Source organism: Mytilus californianus, unplaced genomic scaffold, assembly GCF_021869535.1.
Source record: "Mytilus californianus isolate M0D057914Y unplaced genomic scaffold, xbMytCali1.0.p SCAF_7, whole genome shotgun sequence".
NCBI lineage: Eukaryota > Metazoa > Mollusca > Bivalvia > Mytilida > Mytilidae > Mytilus > Mytilus californianus.
Genome location: NW_026262723.1, coordinates 22637550 through 22661638, shown reverse-complemented (window position 1 = coordinate 22661638; position 24089 = coordinate 22637550). Strand labels below are relative to the sequence as shown.

Genomic DNA, 24089 nt, shown 5'->3' with positions numbered 1-24089 from the left:
TTAGAAGTCTATATTCTAATTAGATTGCTGTATGTGTATAAGTACAAACCAAGCTATACAGTCAAAAAGGACCTCTGCAGACGAAACAGTCCGAGGTCATCCTAACACAGCAGGCAAACCCGAAAAAAAGTCTATGGATATCTGAACGCAAAGATCTATATGTCCAAAAGGGACATACCCGGCTTTTAAAAACCGCCGGAATTTATCTTTACTAACTAAACAATATCATCAAATAGAACTAAATCATTGGTGCCAAGTCAGTGACTGTTATTGGGGGTTGATAAGTTCACAAGCAATAGAGGTGTGCAGTATTATAATACATACCATGATGGTGGTTTTAATGTTCTTGCTACTTGTAAGTTATACTTCGAATGGATCAACAGTTTTAAAATAAAATCTAATTAAGTGCAATTGCGGTAATCTAACGTTATTTCAGCTATAATAGTCAAATTAAAATTTTTTGAAGGGAGACACCATTTTCCGAATCAAGCACACACTATGAGTAAAAGATAAGAGCAGAAATATTAGAGATGCGGATTTAATAAATGTATAATAGTGTTTTGAAATTCATACATTCCTCAAATACAGAATCAAGTCGTATAATACTGCGTGATCATGTTTAATTTTATCATATGATATATCTGTAAAAATTGTATCTTATAACTATGGCTGGCTTATATTACTACAAACTATTTACAAATGCGTAATTTCATGAAATTTGCTGATTCCGTATTATGTAGATGCATTTAATGCGAGGTTTTTGATTAAGTAAATGCGAATAATTCGACAGGGAGAGTATCGCAATAATTCATACTCATATATCTGTATTCAGATTTCCTGAAAACGCAATAAATAATCTCGCATTTTTGTCTTCAAAATTCGCAATAAAAAATGAACGCCACAATTTCTGAATTTACAGTACTTAAAGTTTAAAAAAAATATGTGAGATCTATTACTTACCAATGACAATGTTTTGGTATTGTCATTACTGACTCAGAGTATGGATGTACGCTGATGTCTGCTGTAGTATATGCCATAGCAGTATAACCTTTAAAACAATGAATAGGTCAAAGACCTTAGTTGGATACAATATCTCCTAAGAAATATGTCATATAAACATGAAACAATGAATAAGTTGTTGTTACTTCACTACGTCATATTAGCATTACAGACTAAAACCGACAAATGGAAATATTGAAACAGATACTACCAGTGGGAGAAATGTACATGATGTTTGTTGCAGTGTATGCTCAAAGGATTTATGATTGCTGATTCCGTCTGTATGGAAAAAGTTAGACGTTAACATAAAAGCAAATGAAATATTAAACCCACGCAAGAAGTATAGGAGCGTTTTCACTCTATATAATACTATATACACGAACATGTGAATCGGTATTAAATATCAAATAGGTAAATTTGAGCGTATTTATGAAACTCAAATTTAAAACAAAATGCCACCACTAGACAAAAATCAATAGAAGTTTTTATCTGTTTTGGATTTAGCTCATGTTCATGCCATCATGGTGCTCAATATCGAGTGTTCATTGTAGTGTTGCGTGGACTGTTGTTTGTCGGTTTTAGATTTAGCCCATGTACGTGTTGCTCAATCTTTAGTTTCATTGTAATGTTTTGTGGAGTGTTGTTTATCTGTTTTAGATTAAGTCCATGTACATGTTGCCCAATATTTAGTTCCATTGTCATGTTTTATGGACTGTTGTTTATGTTTTGTGTTTAGCTTATGTTCGTGTTCCTCAGTATCAAGTGTTCATTGTAATGTTTTGAGGACTGTTGTTTGTCTGTTTTAGATTTGGCTCATGTTTGCGTTACTCAATCTTAAGTGTTTATTGTAGTGTTTTGTGGACTGCTTTTTGTCTGTTTGTCTGTTTTGGATTTGGCTCATGTTCAAGGTGCTCAATCTTTAGCGTTCATTGTAATGTTTTGTGTATTGTTGATTGTCTGTTAGTCTCTTTCCTGCTGAACTTGGTCGTGGTTGTGATGTCTGTCGTTCTTCGATTTGTGGTTTTTATGGCAACCTTGGTATTTCCTCTTTCTGTTTTAAACGACATACTAGTAATTATATATGGGAAAATCGTAAGACAGTTATCTTCTGGACTTTTACAGCAGCTAGTAATCTGGAATGAATTTTAAAGAAAAAATTACCTCCTTCAAATGCTCCATACTCAATCTGAGAAACCGGCCAACAATCTGGTGTAGTGACAGAGCGTACAACTGTCACGTTGGTACTTGGTATTACATATTTCCATATCTGCACTTCTAAATTGTTATCCGGGGGGCCAATTGATCGTTGTGCAGTTAGTTGTGCATCTTCTGTTGAAAAATATTGTACACAAATCTCTATTTAGAGCAATCATTCGTGCGTTGTAATATACTGAGTAACATACGTAACGAAGTGTTTTATATTGGCTGTAATTTAATTGAGACAATAATCAAATAAAACTCAGCGATGAACTTGAAGCATGTCTTATAGATAGGTCAAGGCACTCCGTATACTACTACTACTACTACTTTTAAGTTTTTCGGTACATATCTGTAATAGTTTGTACTTACTTGGTATACATTGATCTTGTATTGGTACCGTCAGTTGCTCTACAGAACATCGTCCGAGATCTATTTTGTAACTTTTACCCTAAAATAGTTTCAATACTCTCGGTACTGTACATGCATATATTGGTATACAAAGTCAGCATTGGTTTTTTTTAATAGTGAAGATACTGATCAGTACTATACACAAAAGAGGATTGCAAGAGATGTGCTTTTTATCACGAAGATAATTGGTGTAGTTTAAGCATTGCATTTTGCTATTAAAAAAAAACCATATACCTGGTAATCGACGCAGTGTTGACTGTCTTTTGCTCCCACAGAGCTACAATGTAGCACTATTGAATATATCAGCATGCGACAAAACGTTTGTTTTGGTGTATTCATTCCATATAAGTTTTTAAATAAGATTCTATTGTCGTCATGAATATGCACGCAGTGTTTCCTGCACGAGACATTCACCAGACATCAATTTATCCATCAACATTCATATAGAAACAACACCAGTCAACTATGTTTCGACTACTATATATATATTGGTACTGTAATTACATTTTAATAGGTAAGTATTAAGAAGTTAGCTTTTTTGTTTTAATAAAATCACATAAATTATAAAAAATTAGAGATTTCTACATACACTATAAACAAAAGGAAGGGGTGCTTAAAGGGTCATTTTCGGCGTATGGAAAATAAAATATTACAAAAAATAGATGATTTTAGCTTAAGAGTAATCGTTAAGTATATGCAAAATTAAAAACTGTAATATCTTTGAAATATAATGGATATTCACGGATATTTAACAGTCAAAAGATATCAAAATCTACAACAATTGATAACATTTGCATATTTTCACTCAAGTTTGTTAGTGAGAAATATTGAACACATGCAAGTACCACTACACTATTAACTTGAAAGGTGTTTTTCAACAATGTTGTTAATTATTTAGTTGATACAAGTTGGAATGTGCACTATATTCGAGGATCCAAAACTATGTAAAAGTGACCAAAATCTACGTGTTTTTCACAAAAATGTGTTAAAGTTCCTTTTTGGTCTTAATTGACTAGGATTCAATTTGTCAGCTTTCCTACCGAAGGTCTGTGGTTCTTTCCGGACACTTCGGCTTCCTCCACCAATAAAACTAGCCTCCACGATATAACCAGTAGTGCTGAAAGTGGCGAAACCCCCCCCCCCCCCCAAAAAAAAAATAATCAATTCAATCATCCTTTTTTGTATTGTCACAACTGCAATTTATTATGACGTCAAAGATAAAAAAAATACTTGTTTTCAATTTTGCATTCATGAATCTTAAATTGATATAAACGGAAAGTTATTTCAGTAAAAATTTGACCAAATAAGGCCAAACAAATGGAAGTTTTTAACGACCTTGACTGGCTATACAGCCCTTGCACGGTCGGTGATAAGGCCTTTAACGCACCCTGCCCTTTAAGGATGTATTCTGCTGACGTTTCAGTCTCGTTGAAATCTCGTTCTAGAATTATTTCCAAAACATGTGATACAAGTGGAAAATATCAATGAATTCAAAAAAATTCATAACCAAACTTAACTCATTGAAAAAATTGTGTATTTACAATAAATAGTTTTTGAGTAATAAATTGTTCAAATTTTATTACCAATCAAGTCAGTCTTTTTAGCCAAAATTTTGAGAAAATGGGTGAGGGGTACAAGAAATGATTTTACCAGAAACATGTACAACCCATATCACTTTTTTCTTTTCAAATTTGTTAGATATGTATTTTTTCAATCATTTATAACAAAGAAATTGAAATAATATGCATTTTGCTCTTAAAATAGAGAAAAATCACAAATTTACAAAATTGACAGCATGGTAAATTTGACACAAAAAAGCATCAAACTATGATAAAACTTTCTTATATTAACACCTACCTATAGTTTTTTAAGTTAAATTTATTCAGATTTGTCCACTGCATCTTTATAAAAAGTATGAAAAAAAAGTTTAATTGTGGAACTGTGATTTTTTTCACGATAATAGCACAAAAATGGGTAAAAATTGATGAAAAATGGGAAAATCATCAAAATTGGGTACTTTCAAAGGGCCGTAGCAAAAAATGAAGTGCATCACCATATGCTTTTTTCTTCAATTATTTTTTTACAGTCATATAAATCCAAAAATCAGGTTAAGAAAAAAAGTTTAATTCTAGAAATTTTTGGCTCCTCAGAGGTGTACATCCTTAAATTAATTTTGTTTCAGAATTGGAAAACCTAATGAACTTCTGTCTTATCTTACAATTCCACATTTATTTCTCAGTGTATATAAAGGTCATGCTCTTACATGGTAATAATCCACAATCTCGGTGTGTGTGAAGGTCATGTTCTCACTCAAGGTTACCATCGTATCAGTTCTTGTCATTTTTCGGTTATAATCATAGTACAAATGTACTCTTCTCTGAAAAAAATAATAATGTAGAGTCTAGATGTAATCCTCACTACGGCATCAAATCAAGATAGAAAATAAATACGTATTGAAAATCCGAATTTTGTGCTAATTGGATTCTTAGAGAAAATAGTACAGTCTGTTAAATGCATTCACACCGCTACATGCACCAGGAACAAAATTGAATATTTTTCTTCGACTTATAGTTTTATGGTTTTGATTGATCCTATGGTATCTTCTAACTTTTTATAAACATCGGGCTATCCCAAGCTAGTTTAAATTATAATGTGAGTCCTAGTATACCGTCCTAATTATGAATGAAATGTTTTCAACCTGACGTTAAACAGTACAAATCAAATTTAAGTGCCATATAGTATTTACAACCATTCTAATAGTATTAATGCTAGAAGCCGTAATATATTAGGAATTGAATTTCAAATCAATAAAATTTTGGCAAGGTCGTGTGGTTATTTGTATGTTTGGGTTGTTGTTATCTGTTAATATCTGAGGGTGTGGATGGAGGTTTACAGAATAGAGAATAATGGGCAAAAAATATAAATAGAGAATACTTGACAAAAAGTATAAAGAATACAGAAATGAAGCCCCCCCCCCCATCAAGACCCTCATATCTCATTTTTTGTCATATCATATAGCTCTTAGTGCGAAATCGAATATCTACAAACAAAAAGATGTTATATAGAATGAAATTTCAATTAGGTAAAAGTAAAGGCTCTCAATGGCTCTTCAGATCAGTTCAGCTCAAAAGGTAAAAGTAAACGCTGTCAATTATGGCTCGTCAAATCAGTTCACCTCAAAAGATGAAGCAAAACATTATGCTTCATTGTCATACATGAATCGAAGTTTCTAATTTGTATCATTCTATTTTATTTTCGAGGAGCTTGCATTTTTAATACAAGTTAATAGAAAAGAAGGCATATTATCGCTCAACTGACAAGGCCAAGAGCAAAGAAACGACGACTTTTTTTACATTTTATATTAAATCAACTTCTCAATGTTCGTCAAATTATTTTAGTAAAGTACTACCGTATGCATACATCTGTATACATTTTCTAGAGAAAAGCTTTTGCAATATAGCCTTCGAACCAATAACCTAGATGTTTGAAGGTTTTGATTTGAAGATAAAAAAACTATAATAATTACGTCATAGAACTCTTGGTGTTTTGTCTGTAGGTTTATCAAGCCACCGGTTAAATCCATTTCAGTTTGGAAAACAGCAGGTACACAACATGTCGCTGATACTGAGGATTTACAGCACTCGAAAAAAATTACAACTAGTATAGGAAACATCATAACAATAAAGTTTTCTGTAGTAATACAAAATAGGTCACATTATCAACCAAACAAGGCCTGAGATTTTGGTGTATATGTATATGTTCTTCAGTACAAGGCCAATCATGACATGTTTATAAAGTACGTCATACATTTGTGCATGGTACCATTACTTCACCTTTGACGTCCAACCGCCTAGTGACCGATTTAATACATCACAAGAAAACAAAAATTCAACTAGTGCCAAATTTTTATTACCCAAAACACAAACCCCTGATATAACGAAAAGGTACTTTCAATTAAAAGATTTTCTGTCATTTATACCGAATGAATGTTACACACAGCTTTTGCAATAAGAATTAAAAATCTTGTTTTTCGTTTCAACCTTATTTTTTGTATGATGAGAAACTTTACACAAGATTAATAATTATTTACTATGCTTTTGGAAATATAAAACAGTTTTTTCTTCTTCCAGGTATTGCCGGTAAATCTAGCACAAGGCAATTTCACCGACAAAGTACAACTGACTTAATTAACCGAAAAAATCTTAAACCTGTTTCACCAGAGTTTAAACAAATATGTTAACAAAATTTGGTTATACATGTATTCATAACCAAGTGATTGATATGTTGGTGTTAAACTGAACTACAGGACTTTTATAGAAAGGGGGTGAAGCAAACTCTTACCTTGCAATTTTCCACTCCATAACTGATCATAACTTCAACTAACCATATTTTCCTTGTTTGAACTGGTCCTGGGTTCTTCTTTTTTTAATATGATCGTCAAATCAAAGATTGTCGAGCGAAATTTCAAGTATCTGCATTACATGACGATTGTTCAGTATGTAAATTATGAGAATTAACTCGGCAAAAATATTGGGAAAAGTTTTTCACCTAAAAGTGAATATATTTGATATCTATTTCTTGGCTATGATTTTATAGGTATATCGTTTAAAATGCAGACAATAAACTCTTCTTATCCCTTTCGTTTAATATTTTAAAATACTTATTTTAAAATAAGTGATAAACCCTATAATAATTTAAAGATGTTTCAAGACTAAAAACTAATTCAAGTTTCTGCTCAGATCATGCAGACCTGAACTATGAGATCCTGATCAATCAAAATTCTCCCATCTTTGCCCCAAAAATCACGCCGTTGTCAGTTCAGAATCCCGACACGGCCTTCAGAAATAATACACAGAAAAAAGCTGTATGTTGATTTTTAACGGAATTTGCTCCGTACTTGGACAGTTTTAATATTTTCCAAGTGGAGATAACTCTAGGTAAACATGGCTGGAAACCAACGAGACACGTCAACTATCTGTGTTTTTGATGTTGATGGGACTTTGACAGCACCAAGACAGGTTAACTGATAAGGCATATTATCATTCATTTCCCACAAGTCGGTTTACCATTTTTTTTTTCTATCAGTAATTCTCAGAGAGTGTATAACTTAATTTTTCTGTAGTTGCGTCAGCCGGCAAGCCGGATGTTTGGACTGATTATGTTGTGATTTATTGATCAAATTCATTCATAAAAGGATATACATTAACAATGCTAAAAAATTGACTTAATATATATAATTTATGTTGTCCATACATAAGATTTACAGTGGTAGTGTGCACAGGATGGACTAAATTTATTTTAGCTTGTCTCCTTTTTTTTTGTTTGGGGGGGGGGGGGGGGGGGAGGGAGGGTATATAGTATAGAATTTACATATCAAGATCTGCCTGTTTGTCCACATGGCTTGTTAGCACAATTAACAGAATGTATGGATATTGACGAAACTGTTTTGAGGATGTTCATACATGAATATCATGAATATCAATTATCATCCCAGTCCAACATAATATAAGGATAGATTATCAAATTTGCCAGACAGGTGCATTGCTTTGTTAGATCACCCACAGTTCTTGTTTCTAAGTGGTTAAGTTAGTCATAGATTGCTCTGAGATCTGATGGCCTTTTTTGGACTTGCTGGGGCTGTTGGATGTCAGAGCACAGTACATGTACATTGTAAATGAATAAGGAATTAAGCAGATATAATTTATCTGCTTGACCATGAATGATTTATGATTTAAGACAGAAACTTACAGCCACAATTTCTATTTGTTCTATAATTGTATGTAGTGAGTTAAATGGCACCAGTAAGTCTCAAAAGGCTGTCAAGATATCAGAGCAATCTTGAACTAGAGTCAAAGTTATATTTTTTTTTATTTGCTTTCTTCAGGGAATATCACAACATGTTTTATGAAGTTCTTGCTATTTTATGACATTCAACATGTTCAATTTTATTGTTAAATTTGATCTACTTGATATTAAAAACTTCTGTTAAAGGACTTTAAAATAAAAGTCTATTGAACTGATTATGTTGGTAATAATTTTCCTGAAATTAGACAATTACTTGAAGAAATGACTGAATGTTTACTATAAGAAACATCCAAGCTTAAGAGTATAGTTTATTTTTCTGTCTGAAAAGTATGAAAATAGTACATTTGAATTTGCTGTTGAAAAATGTTCATCTTTGGCCTGATCTTCAAAAATCTTCTCTATATTTCCAAGTCCTGGACATGAGAGAATCTTAAAATTAATGACAAAAATATCAATCTGGAGAAGTTATTAACATGGTTCAACCTATAGTGTAGAGACAAGAAAAAAATAAGTTACATGTATGTTTCTAGTTAGTTTCCTAGAAATAGTTACAATTTTATGTGAACACGTGGTAAACAAAAAATCCAATCTTTTTTATATGTCATTGTATGTAGTGAAGCCTAATATTCATGTTAACATTGAAATTATTTGAAATCTTTGGAATCAATTTTTAATTCATCTTTCCAAAAGGTGTTTTCCTTGTTAATGATTCATTTTGTTACATTTCCCCACTTTAAATTGATGTATAATGCACAGAAAAAAAACCTTCATATAGTGTGATTTGTTGTCAAATTTAATCTGGAAGTTTTGGACATTTAATATTATGTTACATCATTATATACATTACAAAAATGAACCAGTGGCTGGTAAATCTTCAATTATTATATAATAATATTTTTAATTACATTGTGTACATATATCTCCAAAAAGTTTATATCAGTACCAATAGATGTTCTCATTTTATGATGTTTTACTTTCAGGAAATATGCCCAGATATGCAGGAATTTCTGGTAAAGTTAAAACAAAAAGTACCAGTTGCCTTAGTAGGAGGTTCTGACCTTGTAAAGATATCTGAGCAGATGAGAGCTACTGCTGAAAACCATGGTAAAAAGAAAATGAAAAGACTTCAGGAACCTGATGTTCAGTAGTTGTCGTTTGTTGATGTGGTTCATAAGTGTTTCTCGTTTCTTGTTTTTTATATAGATTAGACCGTTGGTTTTCCTGTTTGAATGGTTTTACACTAGTAATTTTTGGGGTTCTGTATAGCTTGCTGTTCGGTGTGAGCCATGGCTCCATGTTGAAGGCCGTAATTTGACCTATAATGGTTTACTTTTACAAATTGTAACTTGGATGGAGAGTTGTCCCATTGGCACTCATACCACATCTTCTTATATCTATTTTTTGGGATTTGAAAAGGATATGTACCAGAAACTCCACCACAAAGTTATTCACATATGCAAAAATGTTTATAATGTTTTAATTATAAGTTAATATTAGAAAAAGGAGGTATGGCATCATTTGCATGATTACCATTGCATACTACTTTTCTTGTAAATCTACAATTCAAATAATTGATTTTTAAAAGAATCACCTTAATGATATTGCAAATATTAATACCCCAACTGAGTGTCCAAGGCAAATAGTGTAACCTTGTCTTGTCCTTCTGAAATCAGCAGTTTGTATAGATTTATAATTGGCTATAGATTATAAGTTATTTTTCAGTTCCTGAGTTTATTAAAATTTAATAGATCAAGTATACATGATGTGTTCTTGATGTCCTTCTTTTCATAAAGTAACAGCTTTTAGAATTTTGTAGTAGCTGGTAGATTCTTATTGTTTAAACACTTGTAGATTTTATTTGCTTTGCAAGTTTTCTAAAACCATTAAAGCAAGAAGAGGTTACCAATTAATCTTGTTTGAAAATATGTTTCCATAATTTTTCTGGCTGCTTTCAAGAAATTATCTTAGATGACCTGCATTACTCTGCTAAATTTGAGAATAGTTCAGTTTATGTGAAGTTTATCACCATGAATGTGAACATGCAAAGTTTTATCATTCAAGGGAAATAACTCTAATCTGAAGCTTTTGAAAAAATGTTATGCAGATTTATTAATCAAACAAGATAAAAACTTTGTTTCTGAATATTATAAAAGATTGCGATGCAACGGCTTTTATGACATTTGTTGGGCTTGGCAAAATGATTAGACTATTTATAGATGCTTCATTTAATGTACATAAAGTAGATATTTAATTTTGATTTTATCTTTCCAGTTTCACAGAATTTTGACTATTTATTTGCTGAAAATGGTCTGGTAGCCTATCATAATGGTAAAAAAGTTGGACAAGAGGTAATACATGTAATATTTAAGTTTGACTGACCTTTTTTTAGGCAAAGTATAAGAATGGGTATTATTTCATATTTTTATTAAAATTGGCATCTATTTAAAGCTCATTTATGCATCAGAATATGAAAAGTTATATATGTAGCCTTTTTGTTTCCATAGGTAAGTATATTGTTTAAAAAATTATGAAATATATGAATACACATCAAAAGTGCCAGAATATGCATGTTTTCCCCATGAAATCAGAGTTCAAAGATTTTGTTTTTGCTGCGAACTGTTCCCTTTTGAAGATATGAAGATTTTAGAGGATCTAAGGCTTCTTGTCTGCTGTCTTAATTATTCATGCCTGAGAAATAAATGAAAAGAAAACATGAAAAAAATGACATTATGCTTAGTTTGTCCTTTCAACATTATTTTCACACAACATATTGAAGCTAACTAACTTCTACCACAAGAAATAATACAATGACTCCATATAAATTTTATATACTTATAAAACACTATTACACTGAAATTGTCCATAGCCATTACATGTCATTTTTTAGATTAATTGAAAACATCTTTACATTGCATCAGCTTGAAATAGCTATAATTGACAAATTCTTCCTGACATAATCAAAATGCGATTCCTTATTGTTTTGTATCTTCAGAATTTACTTCATTGTAAAGGAGAAGAATGTCTACAGAAAGTGATCAATTTTGCTCTGAAATATATGTCAGAATTAACATTACCAGCCAAAAGGTTTGTTAAATGTTAAGTGAATTTAAGTTTAAAACATAACAAATGCCATTTTTTTATATAAGTGGTTATACCACTCTACAATGAACCTACATGAGAAAAACATACAAATTTTTAATTTTAGTTCATTTATATGTTTTGGAGTTTAGTGTGACATCCATTTTCACTGAACTAGTACACAATTTTATTTAGGGGCCAGCTGAGGACCACCTCCGGGTGCGGGATTTTCTCGCTGCGTTGAAGACCCATTGGTGGCTTTCAGCTGTTGTCTGCTCTTTGGTCGGGTTGTTATCTCTTTGACATATTCCCCATTTCCATTCTCAATTTTAAACTCAAAATGTCATTTATTCACAAATTGGAACCTGTAAAAGAAACTCCAGCATAATGATCCATACAAATACATATAACATATAGGATGATGTTGTTAAAAAATCACTCTTTGTGGAGATATCTCTAAATGAATTATATAGTATATGAAAGGATCTAAAATCAGACTGGTCATCAGCAATCACTTTTTTGTCCACACATTGAGGGGTATAGAATTACAGGGCATCCTTCTTATCTTGTTAGCGCTCTCACATGTACAATTCTTGTCAGATTTTTTATGAACCTTATAAATTCTAAAATAAACTCTAGATATGTGGGAGTGCTTTTGAAAAATGTAATCATTTAAAAAATTTCTGACAAGACAGGGAATTTAATGCATCTACCCCCGGTAGATGATATCTGTCTAAAAACATGTTGACATTTAAACTGTTTCTACTTAGCATTTAATTGATATTTGACATTTGGTTAAGAGAATAAACTTATATGTAAATACTTTTTTTGATATCTTTCAGGGGAACGTTTGTTGAATTTAGATCAAGCATGTTAAATATATGTCCTGTTGGTAGAAGTTGTTCACAGAAAGAAAGAGAAGAATTTGTAGCTTATGACCAGGTTTGTTTAACACTGTTTTGTTTCTAATTTTTTTATGCAGTTTTGTCAACTAGAATGCAGTCACTGGTTCATCAGCATTGCCAAACATCTTATGACCAGGTTTGTTTTACCCTGTTTTGTTTTTCATTTTTTTATGCAGTCTCGTCAACCAGATTACAGTCACTGGTTCATCAGCCTTGCCAAACATCTGTTAAAAGCATAACTAAGTACAGTTCCCAAGGTCATGATAGATGCACAGATTTTATAGAATGCACTGTATACATAAAGCAATTGGCTATACATCTCAATAATTTGCAGTTAAATGCTTTAGAATATATTAGATTTATGATTTTAGATACATTAAACCACTGATGTTATTATTTGAAACATTTCAAAACTGTCTTACTTTTGTCACTTCTGTGATATATTTCTTTTTTAACATAACACTATAAACTAGTTAAAAAATAAATATTTTATTATATTCCAGGAGCATAATATACGAAAAAAGTTTGTAGAGAGTTTATATAAGAATTTCCCAGATGCTGGATTGAAGTTTGCTATTGGAGGACAGATTAGTATTGATGTATTCCCTGTGGGTTGGGATAAAACATTCTGTTTACAGTTTATAGAAAAAGGAGGATATAAAACTATACATTTCTTTGGTGATAAGACTGATCCTGTAAGTAAAATAAAAACAAAAAAAAATATTTATTCTTAGCTTTTTATTTCTTATTTCAATGGGTTGTATAAGTTGTAAATTGCTGTCAATAACTTCGAGCATTCAATGATCTGATATACATTTTTATACGCAAGTTTACGGGATGTATTATGGTATACCGTTGTCCGTCCGTCATCAACATGTCCAACAATAACTCAAAAACGCTTTAATTTGCATGAAACTTTGGTGAATTGTTTATATCTATTGACGTGAGTTCCCTTTCGATTTTTGTAAGTTTTAGATATTACGTTTCTGAGTTATGGGGTTTTATTCATTAATAAAGGGGGATTTTCCAGTTTTCGGACAATAACTTAAAAATGCTTTGAGCAGTTTTCATGAAACTTTGGTGAATTGTTTATATCAATTGACCTGAGCTTCCTTTTGATTTTTATAAATTTTAGATTTTGCATTTCCGAGTTATGGAGTTTGATTCATTAATAAAGGGGGATTTTCCAGTTTTCGGACAATAACTTAAAAATGCTTTGAGCAGTTTTCATGAAACTTTGGTGAATTGTTTATATCAATTGACCTGAGCTCCCTTTTGATTTTTATAAATTTTAGATTTTGCATTTCTGAGTTATGGGGTTTTATTCATTAATAAAGGGGGATTTTCCAGTTTTCGGACAATAACTCAATAATGCGTTGAGCAATTTTCATGAAACTTTGGTGAATTGTTCATATCTATTGATGTGAGCTCCCTTTTGATTTTTATAAGTTTTAGATGTAACGTTTCCGAGTTATGGGGTTTTATTCATTAAAAAAGGGGGATTTTCCAGTTTTAAGACAATAACTCAAAAGTGCTTTGACCAGTTTTCATGAAATTATAGTGACTGGTTGATATATATTAAAACAACCTCCCTCTGGATCAGGATAATTTTTATGCAAAATGTAATAAAATTTGACAAAAAGAAAATTTTCCGACGAAAAGTGTTAATGTTTTGTATAGTTGAAGATATCAAATATGAAATGTACATGTCTTAACCTTGAAAGTCATCAATGACATAACAAACAGCCAATGGAAATGTTGCAATATTGTCTTATGATACTAGATAAGCCAATAGAATTAACAGAATTTTCATATTACTTTTTTCGTATAACATTCCTGGCAGTGTGATACGAGATATATCTCTTCATGCCACAGCAATAAGAGAATTAACCTCATCAATCTTTACCTGCTTATCCCTGGATATTGTCATGTATTTTGACAAGGTACTCTTATTAGAGACCTAATATCACCACTATAGTACATTGCTCTTCAACAATGCATAGATCACTATGGACTTATTTCACATTTGAGCTACCTTGGATAAAATTCACATTAAGGTCTATTTCTTTGAGTCCTCAGATAGCTATGATAATAGATAGTGCAACTCTTTTGAACATTCATATATCACAGTGGTAGTCATTTGGCAATATTTTATTGCTGTGGACAACATTTTTCTCATATTACCAATTTAAATGACGACAATATTATTACCTTTACAGTCAAGAAATGAAAATTTTAATATGGGAAAATGTTGGCACCAGAAATGTTACCAGTAGCTGTATTTTGTAGCCAGATGAAATTTGCGACATTGGTAAAATCCAGCACGGTCCCTGCTTAATCTTTTAAGGGCCTTAAAATTTTCTAAGTCTTACAGACATAACAAACAAATTTCTTTGATTAATTTTCTTAATTATTGATATTTTACATGTATCTTATTTTTTCAGGGTGGAAATGACCATGAAATATATGCAGATGAAAGAACAATAGGTCATAAGGTCACATCACCTGAAGATACAATGAAACAGTTGACAGAATTATTTTTTAAAGATTAAATTTTTTTTTATATACACACTTGATATTGGGACAATCTATGGCTTAACCTTTACAGAATGCATGTAGTGTTTTAAGATGTGTTCAGTAATCGAGGTTATAGGTTATTATACAGTTGTGAAATCCAACCCTTCTTCTATGGAATAATTTTTTTTCATGGATACCAATTTTTGTGGATTAAAGAAAAACTGTATTTTCTTGATTTATTTTTTTGGGGGTTTTGCGAAAGTTTGCCATACAAGCACATGGAAACTTTATACCTCCTTGAACATTTAAATTCATGGACATCCAAGAAAATTGGTATCACACGAATAATAATGAAACTACAGTAAATGGCAGGATCAAAATGTTGCCTAGTTGAAATAAAAGAAAATAGTTTACAATAGTTGTAAAAATAACTAAAATTCTATTAAATTTTAGTTTAAAACTCCAACTTTTTGGTTGGATATTCCATGTACCACGTACAAAAAAAATTTCTGTCAAATAATTGATACGCAAAATGTTTTGATCTGTTCTACAAAGAATTATTTTAACACCAAATGTAGTAAAGCATTTATATTGAATTATAGGAAAGTTTTATTCTGTCTTTTTACACTAGTTATAACTATTACAGCTTCTATTTCGATGTTGGTATCTTTCCATGCATATCAACAGTTGTATTGAACAAGTTTTATTTTACTGACATATACCCTTAACTTGAAAATGCAAGAGTTATCTCTCTTAGAAAAGTTACCTGGTATGCAATGAAATCAGGATAGATGGTATGAGACCAAGATTCCAAGAAATAAATAATACATTAGAGAAATGTTCAGATACTTTATTGCTATATTATCATCTTAATATATATATTGACCATTCTTAGGACATATAATATTCTTTATTAATAAAATTACTTTTCTGGATTAGTATAAATCAGACATACTAAAATTTAACCTTGTGATCATATGGTATGGTATGGTACTGGAGGCAATCTTAACCTAGTAATGCAATACAATTTTCTTCTAAATTACACATTGGAATCATTATAGCGGTTATTCTTTATGAATTTAGTAGAAATGTAATTTATTGTACACTTTTATAATATATTGTTTTTGTGGAATACTTTTTTTATTGAATTTATTGGGATGAATATTTATAATAAAATCTATTTTTTTAATTGTTAGTTTTTGTTTGTTTCACAACAGCTGTATTTAATTCTTACTTTATACATGCAAGACGAATTCATACATTTTTTTATCTAGTCTTAATAATAATTGCACACACATACAAAAATTGTAGGCAAGTTCTAAACTTTACTTTTTAATAATTCCTTAAAGAAGGAATGCTTATTTTGTTACTTATCTAAACACAACAGATAAAATTTAGATAATGTTTATTGGACAGAAAACCAATGGCCATGTTTTGACTTTGGATTACTGTTAGTGTTCAATGAAATAAACACCCTACACATTTCGTGCATACAAAGCACTTTTTTGGATCTTCCTTTATCTTGGATGCACAAACCTTAACATTGGAAAGCCAGGAATGTGTAAATACGCTGCATTGTAAGAAACTATATATCCAAAAATCACCCAAACAAATCAGCCAAATTCCTCCAAGGACAAGTTTGCTGGAGGTATCTGGAATCTTAGTTTCTGAATAATTTGTTAATTTATGAATGGGGAATTTTAAATAAGTATATGTTATAAATCATGTCAGTAGCAAAGAACTGACAACTGGTATTGATACCCATGGGGACTAACAGTCCACCAGGAGAGGTATCCACCCAGTGCTAGTAAATGAGATAAACACCCTTCAAATTTCCAGCGTCTTAATTGCTTTCCTGCATTTATCTTCATCAGGAACGCTCAAACCTAAACGTGAAATCCAAGGATGCTTAAAATACAATGCAAAATTAGGAGATATATAACCAAATAGGACCTTAACAGGATAGTCAAATTCCTCCAAGGTCAATTTTGCCTCAGGGAGCTGGAACCTTAGTTTCTTAATAATTTCTTAATTTATGAAAGGGGCATTTTAGATTAGTATGTTATACATGTCAGTTCGAAGCACTCTCTACTCAGCTGATGAAACCCTCAGGGACTAATAGTCCATCATCAGCAGTATCGACCCTCTATAAATTTTGTGGGTTTAAGTCTATTTCTGGATTAACCCTCGTCAGGAATGCTCAAACCTAAACATTTGAAAGTTAAAGATGCATAAATGTGCTGCAACATTAGGTGCAATATAACAAACAAGAGGCTCTCAAGAGCCTGAATCGCTCACCTGTAATTTTTGCTTAAATCTTTCATCAATGATTATTTTGCTTAAAAATGCTATTTAAATGTTCTTTGTATCTGTCATATTTTCTTCAAAAGCAAAAAATGCATTTTACCCCTATGTTCCATTTTAGCCATAGTGGCTATGTTTCTTGACGTACAAGTAAATAAAATACAAAATTTATACAAGATACTCTGAAACTCATTCAGCCCAAGTTTGGCTGAAATTGATTCAGCAGTTTCAAAGGAGAAGATTTTTTAAAGTAAGCAAACTAGATTTAGATGAACAAATTGTGAAAAAAAAATTGTCTTTAATGGACAATAACTCCTTAAGGGGTCAATTGACAATTTTGGTCATATAAAAACTTAATAGTAGATCTTACTTTGCAAAACATTTTTGCTGTTTACAGTTTATCTCTATCTATAATAATATTCAAGATAATAACCGAAAACTGCAAAATTTCCTTAAAATCATCAATTCAGGGGCAATTACCTAAAAATCAGATACCCGATTTGGCTGATAATTTCAGGGCAGGTAGACCTTGACCTAATGAATACTTAAACTTCTTGTCTGATTTGCTCTAAATGCTTAAGTTTTTGAGATATAAGTCAAAAACTGCATTTTACCCTATGTTCTATTTTTAGCCATGGCGGCCATGTTTTCTGAGGAAACAGGGAAAAAAAACACAAACTTTATTCTAGATAACCTAAGAATCATTCAGCTTAAGTTTGGTTTAATTTGGTTCAGTAGTTTCAGAGGAGAAGATTTTTTAAAGTTAGAAAACATGATAAACAAATTGTGTAAAATTGTCTTTAAAGGGCAATAACTCCTTTAGGGATCAATTGACAATTTTGGTCATATAAAAACTTATTTGTAGATCTTACTTTGCTGAACATTTTTGCTGTTTACAGTTTATCTTTATAATAATATTCAAGATAATAACCAAAAACTGGAAAATTTCATTAAAATTACCAATTTAGTGGCAGCAACCCAACAATGGGTTGTTAGATTCATCTGAAAATTTTAGGGCTGATAGAATTTGACCTAATGAACATTTTTACCCTGTCAGATTTGCTCTAAATGCTTTGGTTTTTGAGATATAAACCAAAAACTGCATTTTACCCCTATGTTCTATTTTTAGCTATGGTGGCCATGTTTTTTGACGAAATAGAAAATAAAACACAAACTTTATTCTAGATACCCTAAGGATCATTCAGCTTAAGTTTGGTTGGAATTGGTTAAGTAGTTTCAGAGGAGAATATGAATGAAATAGTTCACACCGTACGAACGACGACAACCGACTCTGGACGACACCGTACGACGACGGACGCCAAGTGATGGCAAAAGCTCACCGTTCCAAAGGAACGGGGAGATAAAAAGGAGCATCAAAAATGGAGTTGTACAGCACTTCTTGTCATGAGCAGTTTTTTCTTTGTTCTTTTAACAATTACTACCGGTATATGTAACTAGAGCTGTTCGCATAGCAAGACTTGTACACCCTGTACATGCATTTTAGTTGCTGCTGTGAATTTCAGTATTGAGACAATGACATTTGAGATGTTTGGCTTTCAGCATAGTGGTCAAGGTCAGAGTGACCTGATTTTGGTGTTTGTCCCATCCCCTTCCATGATACCAAGTTTGGTCCACCTCAGGTCTACGGTACAAAAGTTTGCACAGGACACAAATAGAACAAGGTTTTACTATCATAGGAGTAAAAGGTCAGAATGACCTGACTTTGGTATATAACACACACTAGTCTATGAGGCAACTGCATACAAAGTTTGGTTAACCTACATTTTATAGGAGAAAAGTTGGGAGCTGGACACAAATCAGACAATATTTAACTATCCTATGGGGTGAAAGGTCAAAGTCAAGGTCAGAGTTACCCGATTTTGATATGACACAACCATCCCATGATGCATTAGCATATGGAGTTTGGTCAGCCCACGTTCTTCAGTACAAAAGTTATTTGCTGGAAACAAAATGAACATTGTTTTACTTCATAGCGGTCAAAGACAAGGTCAGGATTACCCAACTTTGGTATATGACATACCCTTATCCCATGATGCATCTGCATACCAAATTTAATCAACCTAAGCTCAATGGTATAAAAGTAATGCACAGGACACGAAGCGGGGACAAAACGGACAGACGGACAAGGTGATTCTTATACTAGAATACCCCCCAAACTTTGTTATGGGTATACCGGTAATTAGTGAACACATTTGGGGTAACCTTTATGGTTCCCAAGATATAAATACCGGTAAACCAAATTGGGAGGTCAACAATTTTTTTTAATCGATTTCAATGATTTTATTGTTACTGGGATATCCATTCAGTATTTTTTGTCAAACAGATTTGTGGTCAGTCTTAGTTTCTTTCCTATTGTACAACTTTAAGTATGATTAAAAGGAGATATCTGAATACATCAATGAGACAGCAACCCAAGGACAAAGACATCTAGAGATCAACATATGGCCTAGAACAATAGAAGGTGTAAGATAAGATAAGATAAGATATTTTTTATTTCCAATTATGGGCCCCAAAGGGCATAAACATTACAACATCAATAATTTTTCATAATACAATACAAACAATGAGATAAAAAAAAAAAAAAAAAAGTTAAACGAGAACTATTTAAGTTCTTAAAGAATAAGTAGATAAAGAATCTATAGTATGTTTTTTTTTTTAATACTAATGCATTTTATTGCAAGTGTGGTTGATATAGATAACAAACAAGCAGCCCAAAAAGAAAAAAAAGAAAAATAGATATCCACATATGTATAGTACACAAAAAGTTGGATCAATTAAATATATAATAATTAGCCAAAAAGAAAGTAGAAATTAAGCATGTCCATGACTCGTCCTGTGTCAGCAGCAAATAGGAAAGCATTATGGTTTCCTAAAGGCAGCTGACACCAGGGGGTGATACCTTATGGGCCATAGGCATGTAAAATGTGTGTAAATGTCTCTTTCCTACCTGTATCAAAAGCAAACAAGGAAGCATCATAGGTAACTTGAATGCAGTTGATACCAGGGGACGATGCCTCAAGGATATAAGAGAACATTTGAATAAATAATATATCTTAACAATTATTTTTTTTTTTTTAATCGGCTAGTATGTTTGTGATATTCAGATGAATATAATTTTCTATGTCCAATCAAATGTATATACACACATAGATTTCCTTTAACTAATCTTCACTAAGGAAGATGTTTGTATATAAAATTACATATTATTTTAAGTAACTCAACATTTTCTACACTAAATAACCAGATAATTTTGCTTTGACTGCTCATATGATTAAAATAAGAATTATATTTTGCAATACTAGCTAACATACAATTTCTATCATCCTCAAATTTGTTACAATCAAATAGAAAATGAGCCTCATCTTCAACAGTATCGGAAGAACATTTATTACATATTCTGTTAATTCGGGGAATACCCTGATATCTACCTAATTCTATTTGTAATCTATGAGAAGATACACGTAATTTAGTAAAACTTCTTCTAAGTTCAAAATTCTTGATCAATGTTAGATATTTTTCAAAACCAAAATTTGTTTTATATAAAAGGTAGGTTTTCAGTTTACTGTCTGAAAATTTATCTATTTGTTTTTTCCAACAGCTAATAAACAATATTGATAGCTTGGTTTGTATATATTTCTTAAATTTGTATAAGGATTCATAAAATGGAGCATTTATGGCATTTGTATAGTCAATACCAAGTATTTTAAAAACAACATTTATTGAACCATACCATGATGTTATATTCATGTGATGTAGTGTCTTTGATTGTTTATATGCCTCTTTTAATAGAGGAAAATTATTACCTAAATTCTCTAATCTATACCAGTACAATAACATTCCTTTTATAATATTAAAATATATTGGAAATCTTCCAAGTTCAGATAACACTGCAGCATTTGTTGTTTTCTTGTGTACCCCAAGTATAAATTTACAAAATTTTATATGAAGTTTCTCACAGGGTAAACCTGAATATAATTTTTCAAAAGATATATCTTCCTTCTTACATTTAGAGGAAAGAGAATTAAACATCCCCCATATTTCGCTACCATATAATAAAATAGGTTTTACAGTGTGGTCAAAAACATGAATACTTGTTTTTACATCAGGATTAAGTGATAAAAGATCTTTCCTTAATTTGAAATGAGCTTTCAGGGATTTTTTGTATAGTTCATTTTGAGCATAACTGAATGAACCAGATGAGCTTAAATATAAACCTTGGTATTTGTATTTTGAAACACATTCCAGATTTATATTCTGAAATGTGAATATCTGTTTTACATGTCTGCCTGCCTTGTTGAAAATCAGCACCTTTGTCTTATTAGTATTCACATTAAGACACCAATCTTTGCAAAATTTATCAAGCATTCCCAGCTTTTCTCGTAGTCCTTCAGCAGATGTAGATAATAAAACAATATCATCAGCATACATTAAACAATGTAGATCTTTGTCATTGACATTAACTGGGTCTCTAGTATCTGACAAATATCTGGGCAAATCATTTATGAATATCTTGAATAAATCCGGACTGAGGTTGTCACCTTGTTTGACTCCAATATCTAATGGGAAAAAATCACTTACTTGATTTTGAATTTTGACACATGATTTGCTAATTTCATACACACTTTTAATAATGTTATAAAAATAAGACCCAACCCCAATATCTAGTAGTTTAATCTTGATCCCTGTATGTATAACAGTATCAAAAGCCTTCTGAAAATCAACAAAACAGGCAAACAGTCTACCTTCTTTTGAATTACAGTATTTGTTAATAAGACAGTTTAAAATAAACATATGATCTGCAGTTCTGGCTTTCCTTGTGAATCCAATTTGACTATCATGTATAATATTATGTTCCTGAAGAAATTTGTCCAGTCTTAGACTTAATATTCTATTAAAAAGCTTTCCAATTGCACTTGTTATTGTTATTCCTCTATAATTGTTAGGGTCACTTGTATCGTTGCTTTTAAAAATTGGTGTAATATAACCTTCAGCCCAAGATGTTGGGTATATACCTGAAGACAGACAAGTATTAAACATCTTTATCATATTATTACTAATGTTATCCAAGCCTGATGATTTATTGCATTTTAAGTGTGAAATGGCTTTGGATATTTCAGACTCAGTGATAACGGAGTCCAACTTGTTGAAACATTTTGAGTTTTCTAACTGTTTCAGTTTTTCACATAGCTCTGTATATCTACTTTGAAATTCACCTTTCAGTTGTGACAACTTTTGGAAATGTGATATCAAAGTTGATGGTTGTACTCCACATTTTTTTTGTGTTTCATTTTTTTCCTGTAGTTCATTAATTAAGTTCCAATACAGTTTTGGATTCTCTTCGTGCAAGGAGTCCAGCTGACTAATCAATGATTGTTTGTATTGTTTGTATTTATGGTGTATATACAATCTACCAAGCTTTAATTTGGGTCTATGAAAGTAAATATATTAAAGAATAAATTTTTCTTCAAATATCTGCAATCAATAACAATTTGCCCAAATGACAAAAATTGACCAAATCCCTATTTTCATAGGAAGTGGGTCGTCAGTCCTATCAGCTGTCAGTTCAAGCCAGTTAGGGAGCAACAATTTAACTTCAAAGGGGGGGGTAATGGTTTTTTGTATGAGTCAGAAATTTTTTTTCGCGCATAGCCCAAACATTTTTTTTAGTTTTTCGATGCTATCAATCAAATTTTTTTTTTCAAAATATAACACTATAAGGTATGGGGAAAATCTGGATTCAGAATATTTTTTTTGTCATCTGCTTGACCACAATATTTTTTTTAGAAAAAAGCCATAACCCCCCCCCCCCCCCCCCCCCCTTGAAGTTAAATGGTTGTTCCCTTATAGGTCTTCTTAGGAAAAAAGGACAATGGTAAAATATTTAGTTCCAACATTTTTGCTACATAGTAAGAATTAGTACCTAAATAGATATGGTTGCATGGTTAACATGTCTTGATCTAAATCCTTATTTAGAGTTTTGCATCATGAATTCCGTCTTCTACATACAGTAAAAAATATGCTCTGTTTTGCTTGACATTTTCTTGATCGCAGGTTTTTACTTTTACCATATATATAGTGTTAATGGAAATAAAGTTTTGTCTTAAATCTTTACAACCAAGAAATCAACTATCCACAAAAAAGCAAAATTTTCCTCAATCCACAATACTGTAAATTCAGAAATTATTGCGAGGTTTTTATTAATGCGAATAATGCGATTTGGTGAGTATCGCAATAATAAGGACTCGCATTCTGAAATCTGATGCATATATCTGTATGGAGATGTTTCTGAAATCGCAATAATTAATCTTGCATTTTTGTTGATTTCTCAAAAATCGCAATAATAAATGCACGCAATAATTTCTGAATTTACAGTAATTGGTATCATCAAAATAAATGAATCCACAGTAGTCTTTAGACATGTTATCCTATATACCGTTATGTTGTGGGCTGCCATGTTAAAATGCCAGCTCCACATAATTTCATAAAACAAAGAAGAGCACATTCCTATTCCATTATAAAGATATGGAGATGTGAAGAGTATGATTACCAATGATACAAATATCATCCAGAGACAAAATGACACAGACAACTACCGGCATAGGTTACCGTACATTTTTAAACAATGAGCACACATTTATTTTAACTAGAGAAGGAGCCAATGGATCAATACATCTGATCTAAAGATAAAAATAAGATGTGTTATTATTACCAATAAGACTCCATCAGAGACCAAATGATGTAAACGGTTAGCATCTATGGGTCACTGTAAGACCTTCAACAATGAGCATTTTTTTATCTTGACTTCTCTCAGGGCTTTGGTTCTAACCTGTCATTGACATTGTTTCACAGTGT

General features: G+C 31.5%; 2 protein-coding genes across 2 annotated transcripts; one reads left to right on the top strand and one right to left on the bottom strand.

Annotated features, from left to right (window-relative positions):
• Positions 1-1076: 1076 nt before the first annotated feature.
• Positions 1077-4948, bottom strand: LOC127708288 (uncharacterized). The gene is made up of 4 exons (XM_052213135.1): positions 4871-4948; positions 2569-2647; positions 2161-2328; positions 1077-1096 (listed from the first exon to the last, which is right to left on the bottom strand). The coding sequence occupies exons 1-4, from the start codon at positions 4946-4948 to the stop codon at positions 1077-1079; spliced, it is 345 nt and encodes a 114-aa protein (XP_052069095.1).
• A 2590-nt stretch (positions 4949-7538) lies between these two features.
• Positions 7539-16101, top strand: LOC127708058 (uncharacterized). Its single transcript, XM_052212851.1, has 7 exons — positions 7539-7625; positions 9393-9516; positions 10684-10760; positions 11405-11496; positions 12333-12432; positions 12899-13090; positions 14840-16101. Exons 1-7 carry the CDS (start codon positions 7551-7553, stop codon positions 14945-14947), a joined length of 768 nt encoding a protein of 255 aa, XP_052068811.1. The 5' UTR covers positions 7539-7550; the 3' UTR covers positions 14948-16101.
• The last annotated feature ends 7988 nt before the right edge of the window (positions 16102-24089 follow it).